Source organism: Phyllopteryx taeniolatus, chromosome 1 (genome assembly GCF_024500385.1).
Source record: "Phyllopteryx taeniolatus isolate TA_2022b chromosome 1, UOR_Ptae_1.2, whole genome shotgun sequence".
NCBI classification, from domain to species: domain Eukaryota; kingdom Metazoa; phylum Chordata; class Actinopteri; order Syngnathiformes; family Syngnathidae; genus Phyllopteryx; species Phyllopteryx taeniolatus.
Window position 1 is genome coordinate 28,863,477 of NC_084502.1, and position 22,113 is coordinate 28,885,589.

At 41.8% G+C, this 22,113-nt stretch overlaps 2 protein-coding genes across 12 annotated transcripts in view; both read left to right on the forward strand.

Annotated features, from left to right (window-relative positions):
* The first annotated feature begins 80 nt into the window (after nt 1-80).
* Nucleotides 81-14,856, forward strand: timmdc1 (translocase of inner mitochondrial membrane domain containing 1). 5 transcript variants are annotated; one of them, XM_061786197.1, is made up of 9 exons: nt 143-302; nt 2,416-2,616; nt 5,111-5,448; nt 6,239-6,404; nt 7,973-8,061; nt 8,343-8,410; nt 11,575-11,653; nt 14,048-14,158; nt 14,244-14,856. In XM_061786197.1, the coding sequence occupies exons 3-9, from the start codon at nt 5,129-5,131 to the stop codon at nt 14,389-14,391; spliced, it is 981 nt and encodes a 326-aa protein (XP_061642181.1). In that variant the 5' UTR covers nt 143-302; nt 2,416-2,616; nt 5,111-5,128; the 3' UTR covers nt 14,392-14,856. The 5 variants fall into 5 exon arrangements, with proteins under 5 accessions (XP_061642208.1, XP_061642181.1, XP_061642173.1 ...); XM_061786207.1 differs by having other exon boundaries at nt 144-302; nt 2,378-2,616; XM_061786215.1 differs by having other exon boundaries at nt 144-302; nt 2,419-2,616.
* Nucleotides 14,857-17,759: 2,903 nt separating this feature from the next.
* The window catches only part of LOC133484110 (ATP-binding cassette sub-family C member 4-like), an 83,427-nt gene continuing 79,073 nt past the window's right edge, over nt 17,760-22,113 (forward strand). For 2 of the 7 annotated variants that reach the window (XR_009790289.1, XM_061786237.1), the window contains exon 1: nt 17,780-18,350. Coding sequence is in view for 4 of the 7 variants with exons in the window: in XM_061786237.1 (XP_061642221.1) it covers nt 18,274-18,350 (77 nt within the window). In the remaining 3 variants the exon portion in view is untranslated. Of the gene's footprint in view, nt 18,351-22,113 lie in introns of all 7 variants that reach the window. The other 5 variants (XM_061786246.1, XR_009790292.1, XM_061786268.1 and 2 more) reach the window with 5 other exon arrangements.

Genomic DNA, 22,113 nt, shown 5'->3' on the forward strand with positions numbered 1-22,113 from the left:
TTTTGCCACCTCTGGATGGGCATATTTTAGTAACCCCCCCTAACCACCACCCTTTTATCTTTTCTTTCCCCGCTCTATGAATTGATAGCTGCGCGTTCTCTCCAGTCCAGTCGGTGTCGGTAATGCACGATGAAGTAGAAGGAACCGAAGAAGACGACAAAGTTGAGAGGTCGACAGGTAGGAACTGAGGACGCTGTCAATGAAGCAAATTCGCGAAGGGACGTTAAATTGCAGTAACACTAATTAAGCACTGACTTTTCCATCTTTACCCCACAAGGGACTGGATTATTTCCGTTTTCGAGGTAGGTTACATTTTCTAAGATAACCAAGACATTAGCTGCTAGGGGCTAACACTATCCGGCGAAACATCGGTCGGCAGGAATAGACTATCAATAAAGACAGGTACAAGAATACAGTTTGCGACAGTTGCAGTTAGCTGTACTGACATTGTAGCTAAAATAAAACCTTAACCTGAAAAAACGAGCATGGTGTTTGACTTAAGTACAGCTCACGCACTTTTTGCACATCTGTATACAGTTGCACCAATATATATATATATATATATATATATATATATTTTCTTTTTTTTGCAATACCGCAAATCTTTATCTTCATCTCATTGCACTGCATTTCCACTTGTATAGTATGTATAGTTAATAGTTTATTTCCTCGTGTAACAACACTTTGCACAGTACAGCATGCTGCATAGCTAGTACTTAGTAGAGTTAGTACAGTCTTCTTCTTTTCCTTTCGGCTTGTCCCGTTAGGGGTCGCCACAGCGCGTCATCCTTTTCCATGGAAGCCTGTCTCCTGCATCCTCCTCTCGAACACCAACTGCCCTCATGTCTTCCCTCACGACATCCATCAACCTTCTCTTTGGTCTTCCTCGAGCTCTCTTGCCTGGCAGCTCCATCCTCATCATCCTTCTACCAATATACTCACTATTTCTCCTCTGGATGTGTCCAAACCATCGAAGTCTGCTCTCTCTAACTTTGTCCCCAAAACATCGAACCTTGGCTGTCCCTCTGATGAGCTCATTTCTAATTTTATCCAACCTGGTCACTCCGAGAGCGAACCTCAACATCTTCATTTCCCCCAGCTCCAGCTCTGCTTCCTGTTGTCTCTTCAGTGCCACTGTCTCTAATCCCTACATCATGGCTGGCCTCACCACTGCTTTATGAACATATATTCTGTTTTACTTCAACTAATCTTCATTCCTCTGCTTTCCACTCCATGTTTCTAACTGTTCCTCCACCTGCTCCCTGCTTTCACTGTAGATCACAATGTCATCTGCAAACATGGTCCATGGGGATTGCAGTCTAACCTCATATGTCAGCCTATCCATCACCACTGCAAACAGGAAGGGGCTCAGGGCTGATCCCTGATGCAGTCCCACCTTCACCTTAAATTCGTCTGTCACCTACAGAACACCGCACCACTGTTCTGCTGCCCTCGTACATGTCCTGTATTATTCTAACATACTTCTCTGCTACTTCAGACTTCCGCACGCAGAGAGTTCCTCTCTGGGTACGCTGTCATAGGCTTTCTCTAGATCTACAAAGACACAATGTAGCTCCTTCTGACCTTCTCTGTACTTTTCCATCAACATCCTCAAGGAAAATAATGCATCTGTGGTTCTCTTTCTAGGCATGAAACCATACTGTTGCTCGCAAACACTCACTTCTGTCCTGAGTATAGCCTCCACTACTCTTTCCCATAACTTCATTGTGTGGCTCATCAACCATATTCCTCTATAGTACCCACAGCTCTGCACATCACCCTTGTTCTTAAAAAATGGGCACCAGCACACTTTTCCTTCATTCTTCAGGCATCTTCTCACCTGGTAGAATTCTATTGAAAAGGCTAGTCAAAAACTCCACAGCCACCTCTCATAGATACTTCCATACCTCCACAGGAATGTCATCAGGACCAACTGCCTTTCCATTTTTCATCCTCTTTAATGCCTTTCTAACTTCCCCCTTACTAATCATTGCCACTTCCTGGTCCACCTCACTTGCCTCTTCTACTCTCCCTTCTCTCTCATTTTCCTCATTCATCAACTCCTTGGAGTATTCTTTCCATCTATCTAGCACACTACTGGCACCAGTCAACATATGTCCATCTCTATCCTTAATCACCCTAACCTGCTGCACATCCTTCCCATCTCTATCCCTCTGTCTGGCCAACCTGTATAGATCCTTTTCTCCTTTAGTGTCCAACCATACATGTCATCATATGCCTCTTGTTTGGCCTTTGCCACCTCTACCTTTGCCCTATGTCGCATCTCAATGTATTCCTTTCGCCTCTCCTCGGTCCTCTCAGTGTCCCACTTCTTCTTCGCTAACCTTTTTCCTTGTATGATTTCCTGTTCTCTGAGGTTCCACCACCAAGTCTCCTTCTCTCCTTTCCTGCCAGAAGATACACCAAGTACTCTCCTGCCTGCCTCTCTGATCACCTTGGCTGCAGTGATCCAGTCTTCTGGAAGTTACTTCTGTCCACCGAGAGCCTGTCTCATCTCTTCCAGAAAAGCTGCACAACACTTGTCCTGTCTCAGCTTGGCCTGCAGGTTGACGGCGCCGGTGGCGGACGTTGTTAACCAGGGCCACGACCGATCCGGTATGGAATTCTTTGGCTGAACACTCATATTTGTTTGGCAAAGTTTTAAGCCGGATGCCCTTCCTGACGAAACCCTCTGCATTTATCCGGGCTTGGGACCGGCCTACAGTTTGCACTGGCTTGTGCCCTCCATAGGGCTGCATTAGTACAGTTACATAGTACAGTACTTTAAAAAATCTATTCAACAATACAACAAATACAATGGTATAAAATATATGGAGTATAAAAGGTATGCATTGTGTCAACAAATAAAAAAAATATATATACAAAAAAACATAAAAAATACAAATTGCATAGTACACTGTACAGACCGTAAGTATGAAGAGTAGCCCGGCTAAACGACGTGCCTCCATGGCGGCCATATTGGAGAGGTCGACGTTCCCATCGATGGCAATGCATGGACATTAAACGTTAGTTGCTCAATTCTTGACTGATTTTCACGAGATTTATTTTGTCAACGACAAAGCGTGTGCCATCAAAGCATATTTTTTGTAAAAACAAAATACATTTGAAAGGTTATTCCCAGTTCCCTTGTAATTGTACAGCGTTGCGTGCATCGTTGTTCTTTTGGTTTTCTTGCCGTCCATACACATTGAATTCGCTGACGACTTTGATCTCCCATGCATACCGACGCCGTCAGCACGCAGCTCAGAAGGGGCTACCTACCCATATGTGGTACATACTGTATGGCGGGGGTGTCAAACTCGTTTTTATCACGGGCCACATCGTAGTTATGACTTCCCTCGGAGGGCCTCTACAACTGTGCACCCATATAAATAAAAGATTACCTCATGTACCGTAATTAAATACAGTATACACAACACATTGATGAGTAACCAGTTGTAAAATCAGAAGCCTATAAAAACATGTTTTTCAACTATTACATTTCTTTACAAAGTGGGATTAGTAACGAAAAATGCCTGCAAATATCTCAATGGTATTACACTAGAACAAAACTAGCAATTTTGATTTGGTTTCGCGGGCCACATAAAATGATGTGGCAGGGCGGATCTAGCCCCTGGTCCACCAGTTTGACATCTCCGCTATGGGAGCATTAGCGAAACATTATCGTGACGTATAATTGACTGGCAAAAGTGCCAACCATACAGCTAAAGACTAGATACGCCAGCGCGCTGCAGCAGCCCAGCTAACCGACGTTCCTACATGTCTACCATATTGTCGAGGTCGTTGTTCCCATAGAATGCAATGCATTGACACTTTGACTCTGCTCATTTCTCAACCGGTTTTCATGAGGTTTACTTTTTTGTCAACGCCAAAGCGTATGCTGTCAACATTTGGGGAAAAAAAACTTGTTTTTACATGAGAAAGGGACTTACGGTTCCCTTTTCATAATTGTACGACATTTTATGCAACTGTATGGAGCATAATGTACCAGCGTCCTTGATCTTTTGATTTTCTTGCTGTCCACACTCATGGAATGCGCTGATGACTTTGACCTTCCTAGTTTAGCGTAGCCGTTGGCCTCAAAATGGGCCCGTTGTATCTTGCTCTGCATATCTGTGGTGCCAACCGCTTCCATATCATATTGTCTGAGAACACATGTTTTTGTGGCTTTCTAATCGCAGAATGCAAGTTTGTGCCAGCTGATACCAAGCAAATATATGCATCAAAGATTGTGTACAACAGCGGCAACCAGGATTTCACTTAAATATGAAGTTACGGACATATGGATCATAAATCCGTCCACCCTCCCTAACCTAAGGCAACGTATATGATCGACAACTTTTAATATAGATTTATTCATTTTTTTGTGGGAGGTGGGGGTCGGCTATCCTCTGTTATTAAGTGAAAATCTTGTGAATTTGCTGTTCAGGCCAAATTCTTCTCATAAAAAAAATTCTTTGGTGCTCTCTGGTGGCATCTTGGTGCCGAGCATCTATGTTGAACTCAGGGCAGGAACTTCATTTAGTCAGGCCATACTTTTGTCTAATAGAAAAAATGGTTGGCTGTCATCTTGTGGCATCTATAGGCAATTACAAACCTTTTTGGGTGGGTGTGAATTACTCACAGATTTGAGCTATTTGTGGCATGAGCTCCAGTGAGAACCTTTTTTTTTTTTAATTCCCCATTATGCTAGCATTACTTTATTAACATTATTGACACTTGTGAATCCTTTCTAGATCCCCATTGCACTAAAGAATCTGTTTTTTTCTCTCTCTGCGAATTAAGTGATATCAAAAAAGGCTGGATTGATACCATATTCAACTGGAATCACGCACACTTCACACTGTACAAATCAAACATCTATTAATGACCCTGTCAACTGACAGGCCAAGTAGAGACTATAGAGCGATAGTATAGCTGAGAGCCTACATGTTTTTAAAGGGCTTGCACCACTTGACATCTGCTTATTTGGACAGCCTCCCCAGCCTGTGCCAGGATTTCTTCTGCCTTAGGGCTGTTTGTTTTGAAGATGAAACTGCAGCGGCAACTGTTAACTGTTAAGTCATGTGTTTGTGCCTCTGTGCCGCAGCCTGACGCCAGCTGAAGCATGATGCATCCAGAGCGGCCCACAACAGGCTTCACCCTTCGGAGAAGACTGGCAGATTCAGCCCCTCGGGGCACGTTGAGCACAGGGCCTGTACAGGGCCTGATCCAGAGTGCCAGACCTCCTTGCGTCTGCCTCCTGCTCCCCAGGGTCCATGCAGCTGACATGGCTTCTGCCCAGCCTGCGCAGATGCCCTCGTCTGCCTCCTCCACCTGTGCAGTTCCTCCACACCCCATCACTGCCAGCGCCATCCCAAACAACATTGGCAAGCCAGAATTCCCAGACAAGGGCTGGGACCGCATTATGGATCTCTTTCATAAAGAGTTAGTGCCATTATCTTTGCCTATTCATTTTACAGTTTTTCTCACTCACTTAAAGCACTGAGAAGAATACAGTGAACTCCTATTTATAGTGGGGTGATACATTCCAGACCTACCTGTGATAGGTAAAAAAAAACACAACATAAAGTGGACCGTATAAAAACCATTTTAAACGAAGACTCGCACAGTTCTCCAGGTAAAAGGCTAAGCATGTTTGCTTCAAGCTGTTTATTTAACACTCCCAGTAAAGTCTACTCTAAAACTGACACATAACACACAGGCATCACATAAAAACAAAAGAGAATTAAACATTGTGTATTTAAACACCAAACCACACAGTACAACATTACTTAAAGGTATATATTCTCTTTGCTTTGTGGCTTAGTAGACCTTCTCCTTTTTCTTTTCCTTGTGATTCTCCTTCTTTACCTTTTCCTTTTCCATCTTCTCCTCTTCCTCCTTTCCTGCTCTTCTTCCTCTTAGTAACACTGCATCTAAATCCAGTGGAGCTCAGTGCTGCCCTGGCTTCCTGTCCAATACCACATTCAATATAACATACTGTTACTGATGCTGAAAACCCATTCAAAACTGATCGCTTCAAAATCGGTGATTTTGTGTGGAGGGAAATGAACCGCGATATACAGTAGCGGGGTTCACTGTTGTCTGAATTTTTGATGGTTTTGAATCACGAGTGGAACAATGAAGCTGAAACTGTAAGTCATATAATTACCAAACATTTTTTATGCTGCTTTGACTTTGGACTCTGACCAGTTAACTATATGTCGTCTCTTAGCGCCACCCAGAGTTACCCAGAGGAGGTGACCAACGTGATAAAAAGTGGGCTTGTGGCTTCCATAGCGGGCTTGATCTATGGAGGCCTGCCAGCGGCTCGCCATGCTAAGCAGAGGTACATCCAACTGAGCCAGGCAGAACTCTACACTAGTCGTGTGGAAGCAGTGGTAAGTGAACGCTGCAAAGCACAGTATGCATGTAGCATTGATGCTAATAGTGTTGTATATGAAGGGAAGACAAATCACTAAGAATTAATTTTCACGATTTGTAAAATTTTCAAATCTGCGATTAATGGACACCAACCATGAAATATCTTTTGTTTTAAAAAAACCCATTAAGCCCAAAATAACCTTCTTACACATATTCATGAACAAATTGGTAAAGAATATATTGTATTACTTTTCACCGAGTACACTGTAACCTATTCATTCATCTTCCGTTCCGCTTATCCTCACTAGGGTCGCGGGCGTGCTGTAGCCTATCCCAGCTGTCTTCGGGCGAGAGGCGGGGTACACCCTGAACTGGTCGCCAGCCACTCGCAGGGCACATAGAAACCAACAAGTTTTTGGGATGTGGGAGGAAACTGGAGTGTGCGGAGAAAACCCACGCTGGCACGGGGAGAACATGCAAACTCCATACAGACAGGGGCGGGATTTGAACCCCGGTCCTCAGAACTGTGAGGCGGACGTGTTAACCAGTATGTACCGTGCCGCCCACTTTAACCTAGTTAGGTCCTATTCGAAAAATTATGCAAGCTCTGCTGCAAATAGCAAACATCTGCAGCTAATTGGCTGTAGAATTCACAAGATGGTGGTAAAGCATTAATTATGTCTAATTTGTGTATATCTCAACTCATTTCAACATATGTCCTTGACACCATTATTCCACCAGATGGCACCAAAGCAATACTGTTATTGCGTTGGCCTGAGCACAAAAACAGTGACTAGGCAATTTATTTACTTATTTTTTTTGCGAATATCGGACTATTAAAAAAAATTGCAAATGCGGAGGTTCACGGTATAAAGTTTAATTACTGTATACATATGCTACTCTATCCATCCATCCATCCATTTTCAACACTGCTTATCCTGGTTAGGGTCGCGGGGCGCTGGAGCCTATCCCAGCTGTCTTCGGGCGAAAGGCGGACTACACCCTGAACTGGTCGCCAGTCAGTCGCAGGGCACATATAGACACGGACAACCATTCGCACCCACATTCACACCGTCACTGAGTGGGAACTGAACCCACGCTGCCTGCACCAAAGTCAGGCGAGTGTACCACTACACCATCAGTGACTATGCTACTCTATTCTAAAAGTAATGAATCCACTGTGCAGTACGGTGAGGATGACTGATTTATAGTCCATCCATCCATTTTCTGTACCGCTTATCCTCACTAGGTTCGCGGGCGTGCTGGAGCCTATCCCAGCTGTCTTCGGGCGAGAGGCGGGGTACACCCCGAACTGGTCGCCAGCCACTCGCAGTAGTGTACTGCAAAAAGTCTACTAATACAATAGGCAGTAGGCTTTGTGGATGCCATAATGTAGAAGGGAATATGCAAGAAAAAAAACATTAGACTTCTTCACGTTTGTAATCCAGGAGTAGCTGGGCCCACAACGTCTGAACCGCAATAGAGCGGGGGATGACTACTTAATCCCATATGTATTTCAGATGACCATTACAAAACAGCTGGTTGTTAATTTCTTTTCTTTTCTGTGTGTTTTGTGTCAAATTAGCGTTTGGCCCACAACGCAGCTGTCCGAGGTTTTGTGAGATATGGAGTTCGATGGAGCTGGAGAGTTGCTGCATTTGTTTCTTTGTTCAAGTAAGATGAAAACTACAATCAGGTTTCATGCTATGTGTTGATTAGTAACTTGTTAGAGCAGCCATGTTGGACTTGACGGGTGATTATGGGACTTAAACAAACGAGGAGCCGACACATTGTGCTCAGTTCTGTATTGTTACACTCCAGTCTGAGACACCAGCATTCCCCAGTCCTCCATTTCGTCATTTCCACTTGGCAACATCATCATAGCAAATTATGAGAGGACTGAAACATGTACAGTTGATACTAATTTTGTGTCTCCATACGATTTGTGTCTCCAGTTCCGTCAGCACAGGCCTGTCAGTTTACCGGGACAAGTACACCCTCAGCAATTTTGCCGCAGCTGGAGGTGAGTCCATGGATTCTTATAGTACCCCACTGGTCGTTCATGTTGTTTACTGTCAGGGGTTTATAGCGAAGACAATTCTATAGGTTGAACAATATAATTGTGCCATTGGTGCATTGGAACCACTAAGGTTGAATATAATCCATTGTAAAATGCTGACCAACCTCCAGATTGTGTGGTTTTAGGTTACGTTGACACAAGAACAGAGTAGTGTCACTGCCCAAAAGCTCTTTCTGCCTCAGTCCAAAGGCTTAATCACTTAGTTTTGACTCCCACCACCTTATGTGCCAAATGGAAAGCCATCCTCTCCGCTTCCTGGTCACCACGGGACTTTGATTGGTGATGTAGAGTGGATAGGCTCTGTTTCGGGAGGACACCTGGACGTGACTTTTTTTAACATGGGGAGATTTATGGGCCTACAGCTAACACACGGTCCTTGGTAGAAAAGGATCTGAGTCCAGTGGCAATTATGGCATGAAATACATAATGACTACCTCCACTGGGGATGTGACTTGTCATCCCCTGCCACTTCGATCATTTAGTTGTTTGTCGGGCTCTGACTCGACCTTTAAATCCCCATTCGCTATTCATGTTGACCGTAACACAGGCCTGTCACAATAAAAAAAAATGTAAGACACATTTTCGCCTAAACTATCACGATAAATGATAATATTGTTTTTTTTAATGCCTGAAATCATGAAAAATAAGGCACACCCTTATTTTTTATTTGGATATGTTTGCTTTTAAATCAGTATTGTTGTTGTTATAAATTCCCTTCTTGTTTCTCTATTAAATAGTTTTTCTTTAATCTGTGATATGGATCCCCGTGGGTCTGAAATAAAGAATAAAGAGCTGTCCTCACTAGGGTCGTGGGCTGCTGGAGACTATACCAGCTAACTTCGGGCGAGTGGCGGGGTACACCCTGAACCGGTCGCTAGCCAATCGCAGGGCACATAGGAACAAACAACCATTCGCACTCACATCCACGCCAATGGGCCATTGAGAGTCTTCAATCAACCTACCACGCATGTTTTTGGGATGTGGGAGGAAACCGGAGTACCCGGACAAAACCCATGCAGGCACGGAGGGAACATGCAAACTCCACACAGGTGGGGCCAGGACTTGAATCCCGGTCCCCAGAACTTTCAAGCAGATGTACTAACCAGACGTGCCGGCTAGAGAAAATCAATGTACCGTATTTTCACGACCATAGGGCGCACCGTATTAAAAGGCGCAGTCTCAGTTACGGGGTCTATTTCTGTATTTAACAGAAACCCATGTTCCTCCGCGTAACTGATAGCTTGCAGTTTAAACTGTGCTTCGTAAGCGTGTCTCTTCGTAGGTGACATTTTCGGGGGTCCTTAGCCAAACTGACATTGTTTTGCACAATGCACACCCCGGAAATGCTCCGTCAGTCAGTCAAGCGGTTAATAAAGAAAAAAAAAAACCTGCGCTATATACCTACTGGGGGCGTGGCTTTAGCGTCCTACTTCACGCACCCTTCCCCTGTCCTCAGCCACGTCCGCTTTTCCTCTGTGTAAGCAGCGTGTCGGCAGGAAATGCTTTAAAAAAAAAAAAAGTCAAGCGGAGCGCTCATCACACAAGATTTATAGATGTTGCACACATAAGGCGCGCCGCATTATAAGGTGCCCCGTCCATTTTGGAGAAAATTTAAGACTTTTAAGTGCGCCTTATGCTCGTGAAAATACGGTAGCTTAATGTCACAAAACTGCATGCACAACACACACACACACTCACATAATATACTGTAATTTCCTGTGTATAATACGCATTTTCTTCCTCAAAAATTGTCAAAAGTCAATAGTGCGCATTATACATAGGTATAGGGGAAAATGAAATAAAACTTTCACATTTTATAAATGTATGCCGTCATCTCGAGGTTAAGAAAAAGCTGTACACTTTTATTCTATTATGCCACCGCCACCTAGAGGTTATGAAAAAGGGCTACACTTTCATTCCCGTCACCCCCACCTAGAGGTAATGAAAAAGGTCTACACTTTCATTCTAATATGCCACCGGCACCTAGAGGTTATGAAAAACGGCTACACTTTCATTCTAGTCACTGCCACGTAGAGGTTATGAAAAAAATGTGCCTACACTTTCATTCCAAATGACAGGGATACATATGACTGCATATACGTACAGTTGTGCTCATAAGTTTATATACCCAGGCAGAATTTGTGAAATATTGTTTTTTTTTTTTTTTAAATATGACTGATGACTGAACAACAGCCATCATTCATTTCTTTATGGTTATGTTTAGTTTAATGATCATGCTTTTCTGAAATGCTTGACAGTTTAATTTGAATCAAATTAAAATAAAATGTCTTTTCACCTGGTCCTTCATGTTTTCGTTCAAGAATTGTACCAATCTCACAAATTCTGCCTGGGTAATCAAACATATGAGCACAACTGTGTGTTTTCTCATTTACTAAATAAAAGTAGGGCTGTGTATTTCAAAATAAGAGCGAGTAAATAAAAAGACAGTATTACGTGTTCAAATAAAGTGCTTAACTTCAGAATAATTCTTTGAAAAAACAAACAAAATACGGATAATACTTAATGTTTTGATCATCTGGGTAGATGCAAAATCATGCATTGTAAAAATACATTATACATGGGTAGAAGGGTCTTCCAGAATTCTGATGTCAACTTTGGGGGTGCGAATATACATGGGTGCGCATTAAACACGAGAAATTACGGTGCGTTATAAAGAATATAAACATTATACTGTATCAAGGCCTATATAAGCATTGGCCGTGTGAATTGGTTGTCACGTTATCTGGAGACATCTCCCAGACATCTACCTCATGAGAGCGCAAGCAATATTTTCTGGAGTCGCTGCTACTGATCAGCCTTGGCAGTCTCGCCAAGTTCTCCGCCAGTAAGATAGGCCTTTAGGAACACGTAAGGTTCTCCACCATGGCAAACTTGTTGAATTAATAGCCCTGGCATCGTCAATCAAACTGAACATCATCTTCAGTAAAGGCTGAATATTTGATACAGCTCTTGTAATGAATGGATCATTGGATTGTGCAGGTGATCATAATGTTGTGGGTTGTCTCCATATATCCTTCACTTTTAAATACAATTGTGTTATCGTACCAAAAATAAATGTCTGTGCGTGCGCATCCATGCGTGTGTAGCTGTGACTGGAGGACTTTTCAGACTGAACCTGGGCCTGCGAGGCCTGGTGGCAGGCACCATCATCGGAGGAGTGCTCGGGTAAGCAGCCCGTCGTCCTTTTTACATCTGTCCACGACTAACTCCACTAACTCTGTGTTTATTGTCTCATGTTTGTTGTGCATGTACACAGAGTTTGAGCGCAATGAGCACTCTGGCAGCCAGCTGCGTCCCCTTCCAGCAGCCCTCTGTGCCCCAGCTGAGATGCCCCCTCCCCAACCCATGTCCTCAGCCCTACTGGCTGCCAGAGGCGCTCATGTGCATGCAGTAGTGCTGTAGCTTGGCTAATAGAGCGGAGAGGCCAGCCAAGGCAGCAGCTGGCCCTCTTCTTTCTACCATCTATGTTATTCCAGCCTCTCCTCTTCTTCAAACATGGTCTGATGTGGACTAATGCTTCACTTGCACTCATTTGCCTCATCTTTCCCTGTCATTTAGCACGCACATGTAGGATTTTTGTGGTTTGGAACAATTTGATGTCTAAATGTATGTGTATTTTCCCTGCATTCAAATGAATGGATCTTGGGGGATTAACAAGGAAACAGCACTTTGCATTTAGACAAAAGGTCAAAACACAAAGAATATAGGTTTTTAAACGTACAGGGTACATTGACTTGAAAATAGAATGTAAAGAAAAACAGTTTCTCTTTAATGGCTAAAAAAAAAAAAAAAAACTTTCACTGTTTCTTGCATTTTGCGCCACAATTTACTCACTTTCAACAGCTTCTCCAACTTTTCATAGGCAGCAGTCCATAGCTTAGAAATTATTTTAAAACCCTTGGCTGGTGTTATAGCATTCCTCAGTTCCTTCTGCTTCAGTATAGTATGTATTGTAGGAGTACTACCCTCGTACTGCTTTGCCAAGTTGACTACACGCACACCTCGCTCGTTTTTCTACAACTTTAATTCAGTCGACATTATCGTCTTCTCTTTCGACCCTTGTTTTATATATATATATACATATATATATATATATATATATATATATATATGTATATATATATGTATATATTTTTTTAAAAAACATGCATACATACATGCATATATATACATATATACATACATGCATACATATATATACATATATATATATATATATATATATGTATATATGTATGTGTATATATGTATATATATATGTATATATGTATGTATCTATATATATATGTATATATATGTATATATGTATATATATATATGTATATGTATATATATATATATATATATATATATATATATGTATATGTATATATATATATATATATATGTATAAGTATATATATATATGTGTATATATGTATATATGTATATATATATGTATAAGTATATATATATATGTATATATATATATGTATAAGTATATATATATATATATATGTATATATATATATATATGCATGCATGCATGCATGCATGCATGTATGTATGTATGTATGTATGTATGTATGTATGTATGTATGTATGTATGTATGTATGTATGTATGTATGTATGCATGCATGCATGCATGCATGCATGTATGCATGCATGTATGCATGTATGTATGTTTAAAAAAAAAAAAAAAAAAAAAAAGGGAATTTGGCAAAAAATTAAAAAGTGAGCCCAAAAGACAAAGGATCCCTATACTTTCACTGCAGGTAACCACTGCAACTGAACAGATGCTGGCTGAATGTTGTGAAGTTCACTGCTGCCATCTCGTGGCTGAGTGTCTGGCGTTCGCTCGGAGTCCAATTTTTTTGCTTGCAACACAGAGCAAAAAATCGACCGATTGATGGCTCATAATTTTAAAAAAACTTGCAAGTTGGGGAACTTGTAAGTCAACGTACCAATTTACCCTTGTGCTTGTTGATAATGTTGGATAGTAGACCTGTGATTCAGATTTAAGATGTACTTCCCTTTTACCTGGACCTCGTTTGTTCGACTGGCGCCACACATTAATCGCTGCCACCTACTCCCCTTTTAATGTGTACTCGAGTGACCAGCCTCCCGGAGAGTTTGACATGCAACTCAGCTCGGCCTGTGGCAGGTGCAGGCAGAGCAGAAGTGAAAGTAGGTTAAGCTATACATCACACTACAGATATGTCAGATTTGTCCCCTTTATCAAAACATGCTGTAGTTGAGGTTGAACGGAATGTCAACTCGTATTTGTTTTTATAGAGAAATTATTTATAGTGTGGATAATTGCTACCAAGTTGTGAATCAGCAGGTCATGTAATATTTATGTCCAGCAAGCGATTAACCCTTACATCCTTTTCGGTTATAAATACCCAAGTGTCATTCTTTCACCCTGAAATTTGATGACTTGGTCGTTTTGTGTGTGAATGTAAAATGAACAGTGTTTGTTACATGACATGGTGGGGGAAAAGTGCAGTAGGAGAATACAGGCATGGAGCAGGAAGAAGTCTACAGCTGCTCAAAGTACAAATAAATTCCATTCTTAGGATTCCCACGGGCGCTGTGATCATCAGCATGTACTCGCTGGCAGGAGAAAGTGCCCGAGAGAGGCGACGGCGAGAGCGCAGGGAGATTTATGAGATGAAACTTGCAGAGTGGTGAGTTGGATCCTAAAACTGTCACAAAGACGACCGGCAGTCTATACAATGCCTTGTTGTTTGACTTGTCCTTGGCACTCATCAGGGCGGCACGACTTCAACTGACAGATGAGTTGATAGGCGACCTGAATGTGGGCTCACAGGCAGAGGGAACGGAACAGGACTTGAAGAAGATCCAGGAGCTCCTCAGTTTACCACAGAATGATGTGAATCAGGACTCGAGCAGCCAATGACGGTGTTACCTGCTAAATGACAGACACTAAAGGTGCGACTTCACATAACATTGAGGGGAAATTAGGTTTTTACTTGGACTTGACCCCTTATCTCCATTTGAAAAATGAAGGAGCTGAAATTATTTTCAGAACAATCTAGGAATCAGAAACCTGAATACTGTACATTGTTTCCTGAGTAGCCACAATAGCAGTTATAGTACATTAAGGTCAAACGGGAATCACACGTGTGGACTGAATCTGAGTATTGAATGTTATTGAAACGTAATAAAACAAAGTAAGGAGATGAGGTGCTCACTGTTGTCGTACAAAGTAGGCAAGCTAAAAACAATATGGACTGTTCAGTGAGTGATAGACTCAACAAATGATGTGAAATGCTGTGGCCCAAATCAGTTCCATGATTTGGTGTTTGTTTTCACGTCTTCCTTCTATACATGAATAAAGCTGAAGCGAATGTTCGATCTTTAAGTCCAGTTGCCTTACCATATTGGTTACTGATGGTTTTCACCTCTTGGGTTTGACAACTAGGTCAAAGGAGGGAGGATGTGACTACTACAATCTATGGCTTATGATTGAGACTGTAGGAGGAAGCGCTACACCACAGCAGACTACACCTTAGGCAGGCAGTCCCATGACTCCAAATTGCCCATAGGTGCGAATGTGAGTGTGAATGGTTGTTTGTTAATATGTGCCTTACGATTGGCTGGCGACCAGTTGAGGGGGTACCCCACCTCTGGCCCGAAGATAGCTGGGATAGCCTCTAGCAGCTCCCTAGTGAGGATAAGCGGTACAGAAATGGATGGATGGATCTTTAACCCTTATCATACAAAAGTGGCCTCTCCGGTGTTATGGGGTCATTGAACCTAGTAAAGAATCCAAGCTATAGTATGAATCATTTACAAGTTGTGAGTTGTTCCGTGGCTTTATTTTTCCCATCACACAACAGTCTGTCATCCTACCAAACAGGCATATGCATAGATATTTTTCGGGGCAGGGCACCTTTCACCAAAATTATTCATACTATTAAGAAAAAAAAGTTGTATATGTTTAACCTATGTATTTTCCTCTATTAAGACATGCAACACATGCAATAAAACTGTGAACAAAGGTAAAAGTGGATATAAAAAGTGTACACACCCCTGTTCATAGGCAGGTTTTTGTCCATCCATTTTTTTCCAATTATCTGAGGTTGGGTCACGGGGGCAGCAGCTTTAGCAGGGAAGCCCAGACTTGCCTCTCCCCAGCCACTTCGTCCAGCTGTGTTGGGACGTACCTGGAACACCACACCGGGGGAGGCATCCAGGGAGCATCCTAACCAGATGACCGAACCACCTCCTCTGGAGCTCAGAATTTCACCACCAATCAAGAGCTTTGCCTTCCGGCTCAGCTCTTTCTTCACCACGGCAGAACGACACAGAGTCCGCATTATTGCAGGCACTGCACCGATCCGCCTATCGATCTCCCATTCTTCCATCACTCATGAACAAGACCCCAAGATACTTGAACTCCTTCACCTGGGGCAGGATCTCTTCTTGGGCCCAGAGAGGACACTCCAACCCTTTTCTGACTGAGGACCGTGGCCTCAGATTTGGAGGTCCTGATTTTCATCCCAACCGCTTGACAGAACCACATCATGTGCGAAAAGCACAGACGAAATGCGGAGGTCACCAGATTGGAACCTCTCAACGCCCTGGCTGTGCCTAGAAACTGTCCTTTGGGTCTGAGGTCACCGAGGCAGGTTTTTGCAGTGTCCAAAAATTAGGGTAAAATAAATCATTTAAAACTTTTTTTCCACTATTAGTTAACCTATAACCTGTACAACTCAATTGAAATTTTTTTTTACAAGGGAAGTAAAAACAAACTGAGATAACATGGTTGGACAAGTACACACAGCCTTTTGTAAATGGGGTTGTGGCTGTCAGAAGTAAGCAATAACGCTCAAACTCATGTTAAATGGGGGTCAGCACACACCTGCCATCATTTAAAGTATCCCTGATTAACCCTAAATAAATTAAGGTGGGAGTGGAATCACTGAGTGGAATTGATGACAACATTTTATTTTATTTTTATTATATCGATGAAGTCACTGATGGTGTAGTGGTACATTCGCCTGACTTTTGGTGCAGGCAGCGTAGGTCCGTGTCTGTATGTGCCCTGCCACTGACTGGCGACCAGTTCATGGTGTAATCCGCCTTTCACCCAAAGTCAGCTGGGATAGGCTCCACCACCTCGCGACCTTGAACAGGATAAGCGGTATGGAAAATGGATGGGTATATGAATGAAGAAAAGAATGGGCTACAGCAAAAAGGGCACTTTTTTCATCCAGGGCACAAGGGCAAGTGCTTGAGCACTACTTAGGGTCTGTGTGCACGTGCCTGCTACCCCACCTGTCACACTGCAATGAACTTTCTTGCACAATATTGACAGACACATGCAGTCACAAACTGTGCAATTTCAAGGTGCTGTTTTGAAAACAAACCATATTATTCAGTTTCGTTTTGCTTTTCTGAGTAATATCTACTTTTTTAATGAAAATTCAAATAACTTACGAATTTACGGTGAATCATCCAAATTCGTCTCGCTATATTTTTTACTAAGCATGATCAACATCTTGAGGCTTTACTGACAAAATTTCAGGTAGATGTGGTCAACGTGCTGGGAGCATTACATGAAAATGTAGATGATGACATATTTATTGTCGCCACTAGCTGGCGCTATAGGTATAGCAGAATATTGTCATACAGATGTGTTCAGGGTGGTACTGTTACGCATTTTTGGGAGCATTAACCATTTTCTGTTTTGTGGTAAAGGGAATTTGATATGCAAAATTTGATGCGCCGCCCCCGTCATATAGTATGGCAAAATAGAAAAGCTGTTAACAGGTCTGGAGATGCTACACACCAAGTTTGAAGTCAATCAGATGAAAGCTGTAGGAGAAGTTTGTAAAAATATGACACTTGTGAATGTGGGAATTTGGTCCAAAAGGTCAATCTATCTTTAAAAATAATAATAATAATAATAGCTCGCTTTCCGTTCATTTTAGGATACATGATTATCATTATTTTTTTAATGTAATCTTTCATGAAAGCTATAAAATATCACATTTTTCACCAGGCTCGATGTAAGTGCAAACTTTGGTTCGAATCGGGGCATGTTTAGGCCTCAAAAATGCGATTGATTGTGAGAATAATAAGAAAATGTATAATAATAATAATTTCTACGATTAAAATAGGACCTTTGCAGCGGACCATAATAATAATAATAATAATAATATAAAGACCCTAGAGAGGATAAGCGGTAAAGAAAATGGACGGATGGATAATAATAACAAATGTTGTTTTTATCCGCATCCATGGAGTGGCGCTATGCTATCAAAACAAGCCTACGTGACGGTCACGTGACATGTGAACCACATGAGGAAACGTAACATCTGGCTGCCACCAACAGCAACATTCAAGCTAAAAGCCACTTTACATTTTTACACAAAGGTGTATGATATAGTTGTTAAGACGATATGGCTGATACTCACTGGGGAAATATGTAAAATACAGTTTATATTGTTAATATATTTACAGCAGTTACATAGAAGGGTGTGTTTTACGTGCTACTTTCAAGTGCTCCTTCCCGGCATCCGTTTTCGTGAAGCTTTTGATTACAGTTGCCTAAAAAGGACTAGCACAAATTGAGGTAACTTAAAATTCAGCTTTGCTTTGCGTGTCTTTTAGTTTGAATTGACTTGAATATGTTCGGCTGAAGGAAACAACTCAATATGAATCGATTAACTTTCAGTTTTACATGATGTCCTCAAAGTGCACATGGCAGTGGCATGTGTGGTGATTTAGCACGTTTCGGCGAGGTCACTCAAGAGTTTCCCTGCGTTGGAAAATGTTTCCGGAGAACAGAGACATTGAGAAACCCAATCCTTTGGCAAATGCGGGATTTTTTTCACAGCTTTTTTTGTGGTAAGTCAGCGTAGTCATGACAGCACCCGGTCAGTGTCAAGTCGTCCGTGTGCGTTTCGGTTGTACTGCAGTGTTTACTATAATTATCATGTAGTTAATAATGGACTCCCTCCCCATTGCACCAAGCGTAGGTAAATTCACCTTTTTTTGTAATGTAATAAAGTGCATTATATGAGCCGTTGGTTTTTCATTCTTTCATTCTCGCGATACATATAAAAAAGATACATTGTAACATGCAGCGGGTCATGTTCATACGTGGTTTCGAGGTTACGAACGATGCGCGATGAACTACTTTGCACATGGGTGTAAGAAAAGCGGCAAAAGTACTCATACTCAGTGGTAAAAAAAAAAAAAAAGAATGTACTCATTCAACTGGGCAGCTGTTGCTCAGTTGGTAGAGCCGCGGGTTGTTCAGTGAGCAAAGGGTTGCCGGTTCGAGCCCCCCCTCCGAGGTCACTTCAACGCGACTGTAGCTAAACGGGAGACCCTCTCGCATTAGACTCTTTAGCCACAGCAAGCGCTGCAACTCAACCACGGACTGACCCAGATACAGAAGTGTGAGACTCCAAATGTTATCCTGAGATGGACGCATGCCACGAAACTGTATCAACGCCTTTAGTAAACGGAGTTAGGCAAAATACTGAAATGTCCTGAAATTAAATATTTAAATAAACTTTGACTGTCAATTATACACAGTGCTTTGTTTTACAGTATGAACTTGCATAATGTATTGAGATGTGAAAAAAAAATGACTTGACACAATATTTAATAGAACTGTGTTCCCATTGTTATGCGATTTAGATTAGATTCAAGATTCTTTATTGCACAGATAAGAGGTACTGTACTGAGACAACGGCATGCAGTTTAGCCATCTAACAAGAAGTGCAAAGATAGATGAAAGTGCCGAGTGAGTGTATATGTATGGTATTGGAATGTGTGTGTGTGTATATATATATATATACAACCCCAATTCCAATTAAGTTGGGACGTTGTGTTAAACATAAATAAAAACAGAATACAATGATTTACAAATCATGTTCAACCTATATTTAATTGAATACAGTACAAAGACAATATATTTAATGTTCAAACTGATGAACTTTATTGTTTTTAGCAAATAATCATTAACTTAGAATTTTATGGCTGCAAAAAGTTGGGACAGGTGGCAAAAAAGACTGAGAAAGTTGAGGAATGCTCATCAAACACCTGTTTGGAACATCCCACAGGTGAACAGGCTAATTGGGAACAGGTGGGTGCCATGATTGGGTATAAAAGGAGCTTCCCTGAGCTGCTGTCATTCACAAGCAACCATGGGGTGAGGTTCACCTCTTTGTGAACAAGTGTGTGAGAAAATAGTCGAACAGTTTAAGAACAATGTTCCAATTGCAAGAAATTTATGGAAATTTTCATCATCTACGGTCCATAATATAATCAAAAGGTTCAGAGAATCTGGAGAAATCCCTGCATGTAAGCGGCAAGATCAAAAACCAACATTGAATGCCCGTGACCTTCGATCCCTCAGGCGGCTTCTCTGGGCCCGAGCTCATCTAAGATGGACTGATGCAAAGTGGAAAAGTGTTCTGTGGTCCGACAAGTCCACATTTCAAATTGTTTTTGGAAATTGTGGACGTCGTGTCCTCCGGGCCAAAGAGGAAAAGAACCATTCGGACTGTTATGGACGCAAAGTTCATAAGCCAGCATCTGTGATTGTATGGGGCTGTGTTAGTGCCAATGGCATGGGTAACTTACACATCTGTGAAGGCACCATTAATGCAGGTTTTGGAGAAACATATGCTGCCATCCAAGCAACGTCTTTTTCATGGACTCCCCTGCTTATTTCAACAAGACAATGTCAAACCACATTCTGCACACGTTACAACAGCGTGGCTTTGTAGTAAAAGAGTGCGGGTACTAGACTGGCCTGCCTGCAGTCCAGACATGTCTTCCATTGAAAATGTGTGGCACATTATGAAGCGTAAAATACGACAATGGAGACCCCGGACTGTTGAACAGCTGAAGTTGTACATCAAGCAAGAATGGTAAAGAATTCCACCTACAAAGCTTCAACAATTAGTGTCCTCAGTTCCCAAACGTTTATTGAATGTTGTTAAAAGAAAAGGTGATGTAACACAGTGGTAAACATGATCCTGTCCCAACTTTTTTAGAACGTGTTGCAACCATAACATTCTAAGTTAATGATTATTTGCTAAAAACAATAAAGTTGATCAGTTTGAACATTAAATATCTTGTCTTTGTGGTGTATTCAATTAAATATAGGTTGAACATGATTTGCAAATCATTGTATTCTGTTTTTATTTATGTTTAACACAACATCGCAACGTCATTGGAATTGGGTTTGTTACATATACATATACATATATATACGTATATATATATATATATATACATATACATATATATACATATATATATATATATACATATGTATGTGTATATATATATATATATATATATATATATATGTATATATATATGTATATGTATATATATATATAAATTGATAGATAGATAGATATACAGTGGGTAAGTTTTCAGACCCCCTTAAATTTTTCCCTCTTTGTTATATTGCAACCATTTGTTAAAATCAGTTAAGTTCATTTTTTTTCCACATTAATCAGAATCATCTTTATTTGCCAAGTATGTCCAAAAAACACACAAGGAATTGGTCTACGGTAGTTGGAGCCGCTCTAGTACGACAACAGACAGTCAATTGACAGAGAACACTTTGAGATATAAAGACATTGACAAAAAACAGTCACTGAGCAATAAATGGTTCATAGTTATCTGGTTATGCCAGTAAAAAATATTTTTGGACAATTGTGCAAAAGATGCAGAATCCTCTAGCACTTAGAGCAGTTCGAATGACTAATATTGCAATAGTCCGGTGCAATGACGCCGAGACTTCAAGGAGTGTATGCAGTTTAAAGTGACGAGTATCGCGATAATCTGGGACAATTTGATTGTGCAAATGTTGCAGATACTCCTCAGTCAGTGTGCAAATGGAGCAGATGCTACTCTGGCATGAGTGGCCAGCATGTTGCAAAAAAATTGTAGGTTAGGTGTTTAAGAAGTTGATCGCAAGAGGGAAGAAGCTGTTGGAATGTCTGCTAGTTCTAGTTTGCATTGATCGGTAGTGCCTTCCTGAGGGAAGGAGCTGGAAGAGCCGGTGACCGGGATGTGGACGGTCCGAGAGGATTTTGCACACTCTTGTCTTAGTTCTGGCAGCGTGCAAGTCCTCAAGGGTGGGTAGGGGGGTACCGACAATCCTTTCAGCAGTTTTGATTGTCCGTTGCAGTCGGAGTTTGTCCTTTTTTGTAACAGCACCAAACCAGACTTTGATGGAAGAACACAGGACTGATTCGATGACCGCTGTGGAGAACTGCCTCAGCAGCTCCCGTGGCAGGCCGTGCTTTCTCAGAAGCCGCAGGAAGTACATCCTCTGCTGGGCCTTTGTGAGGACGGAGTTGATGTTGGTTGCTCACTTCAGGTCCTGAGAGACTGTAATTCCTAGGAACTTGAAGGTCTCGACGGTTGACACAAGGCAGCTGGACAGCGTGAGGGGCAGCTGTGGCGAAGGATGCCTCCTGAAGTTCACGATCATCTCTACAGTCTTGAGCGTGTTCAGCTCCAGGTTGTGTCGGCCGCACCACAGCTCCAGCCGCTCCGCTTCCTGTCGATATGCAGACTCGTCACCGTCCTTGATGAGGCCGATGATAGTGGTGTCATCTGCAAACTTGAGGAG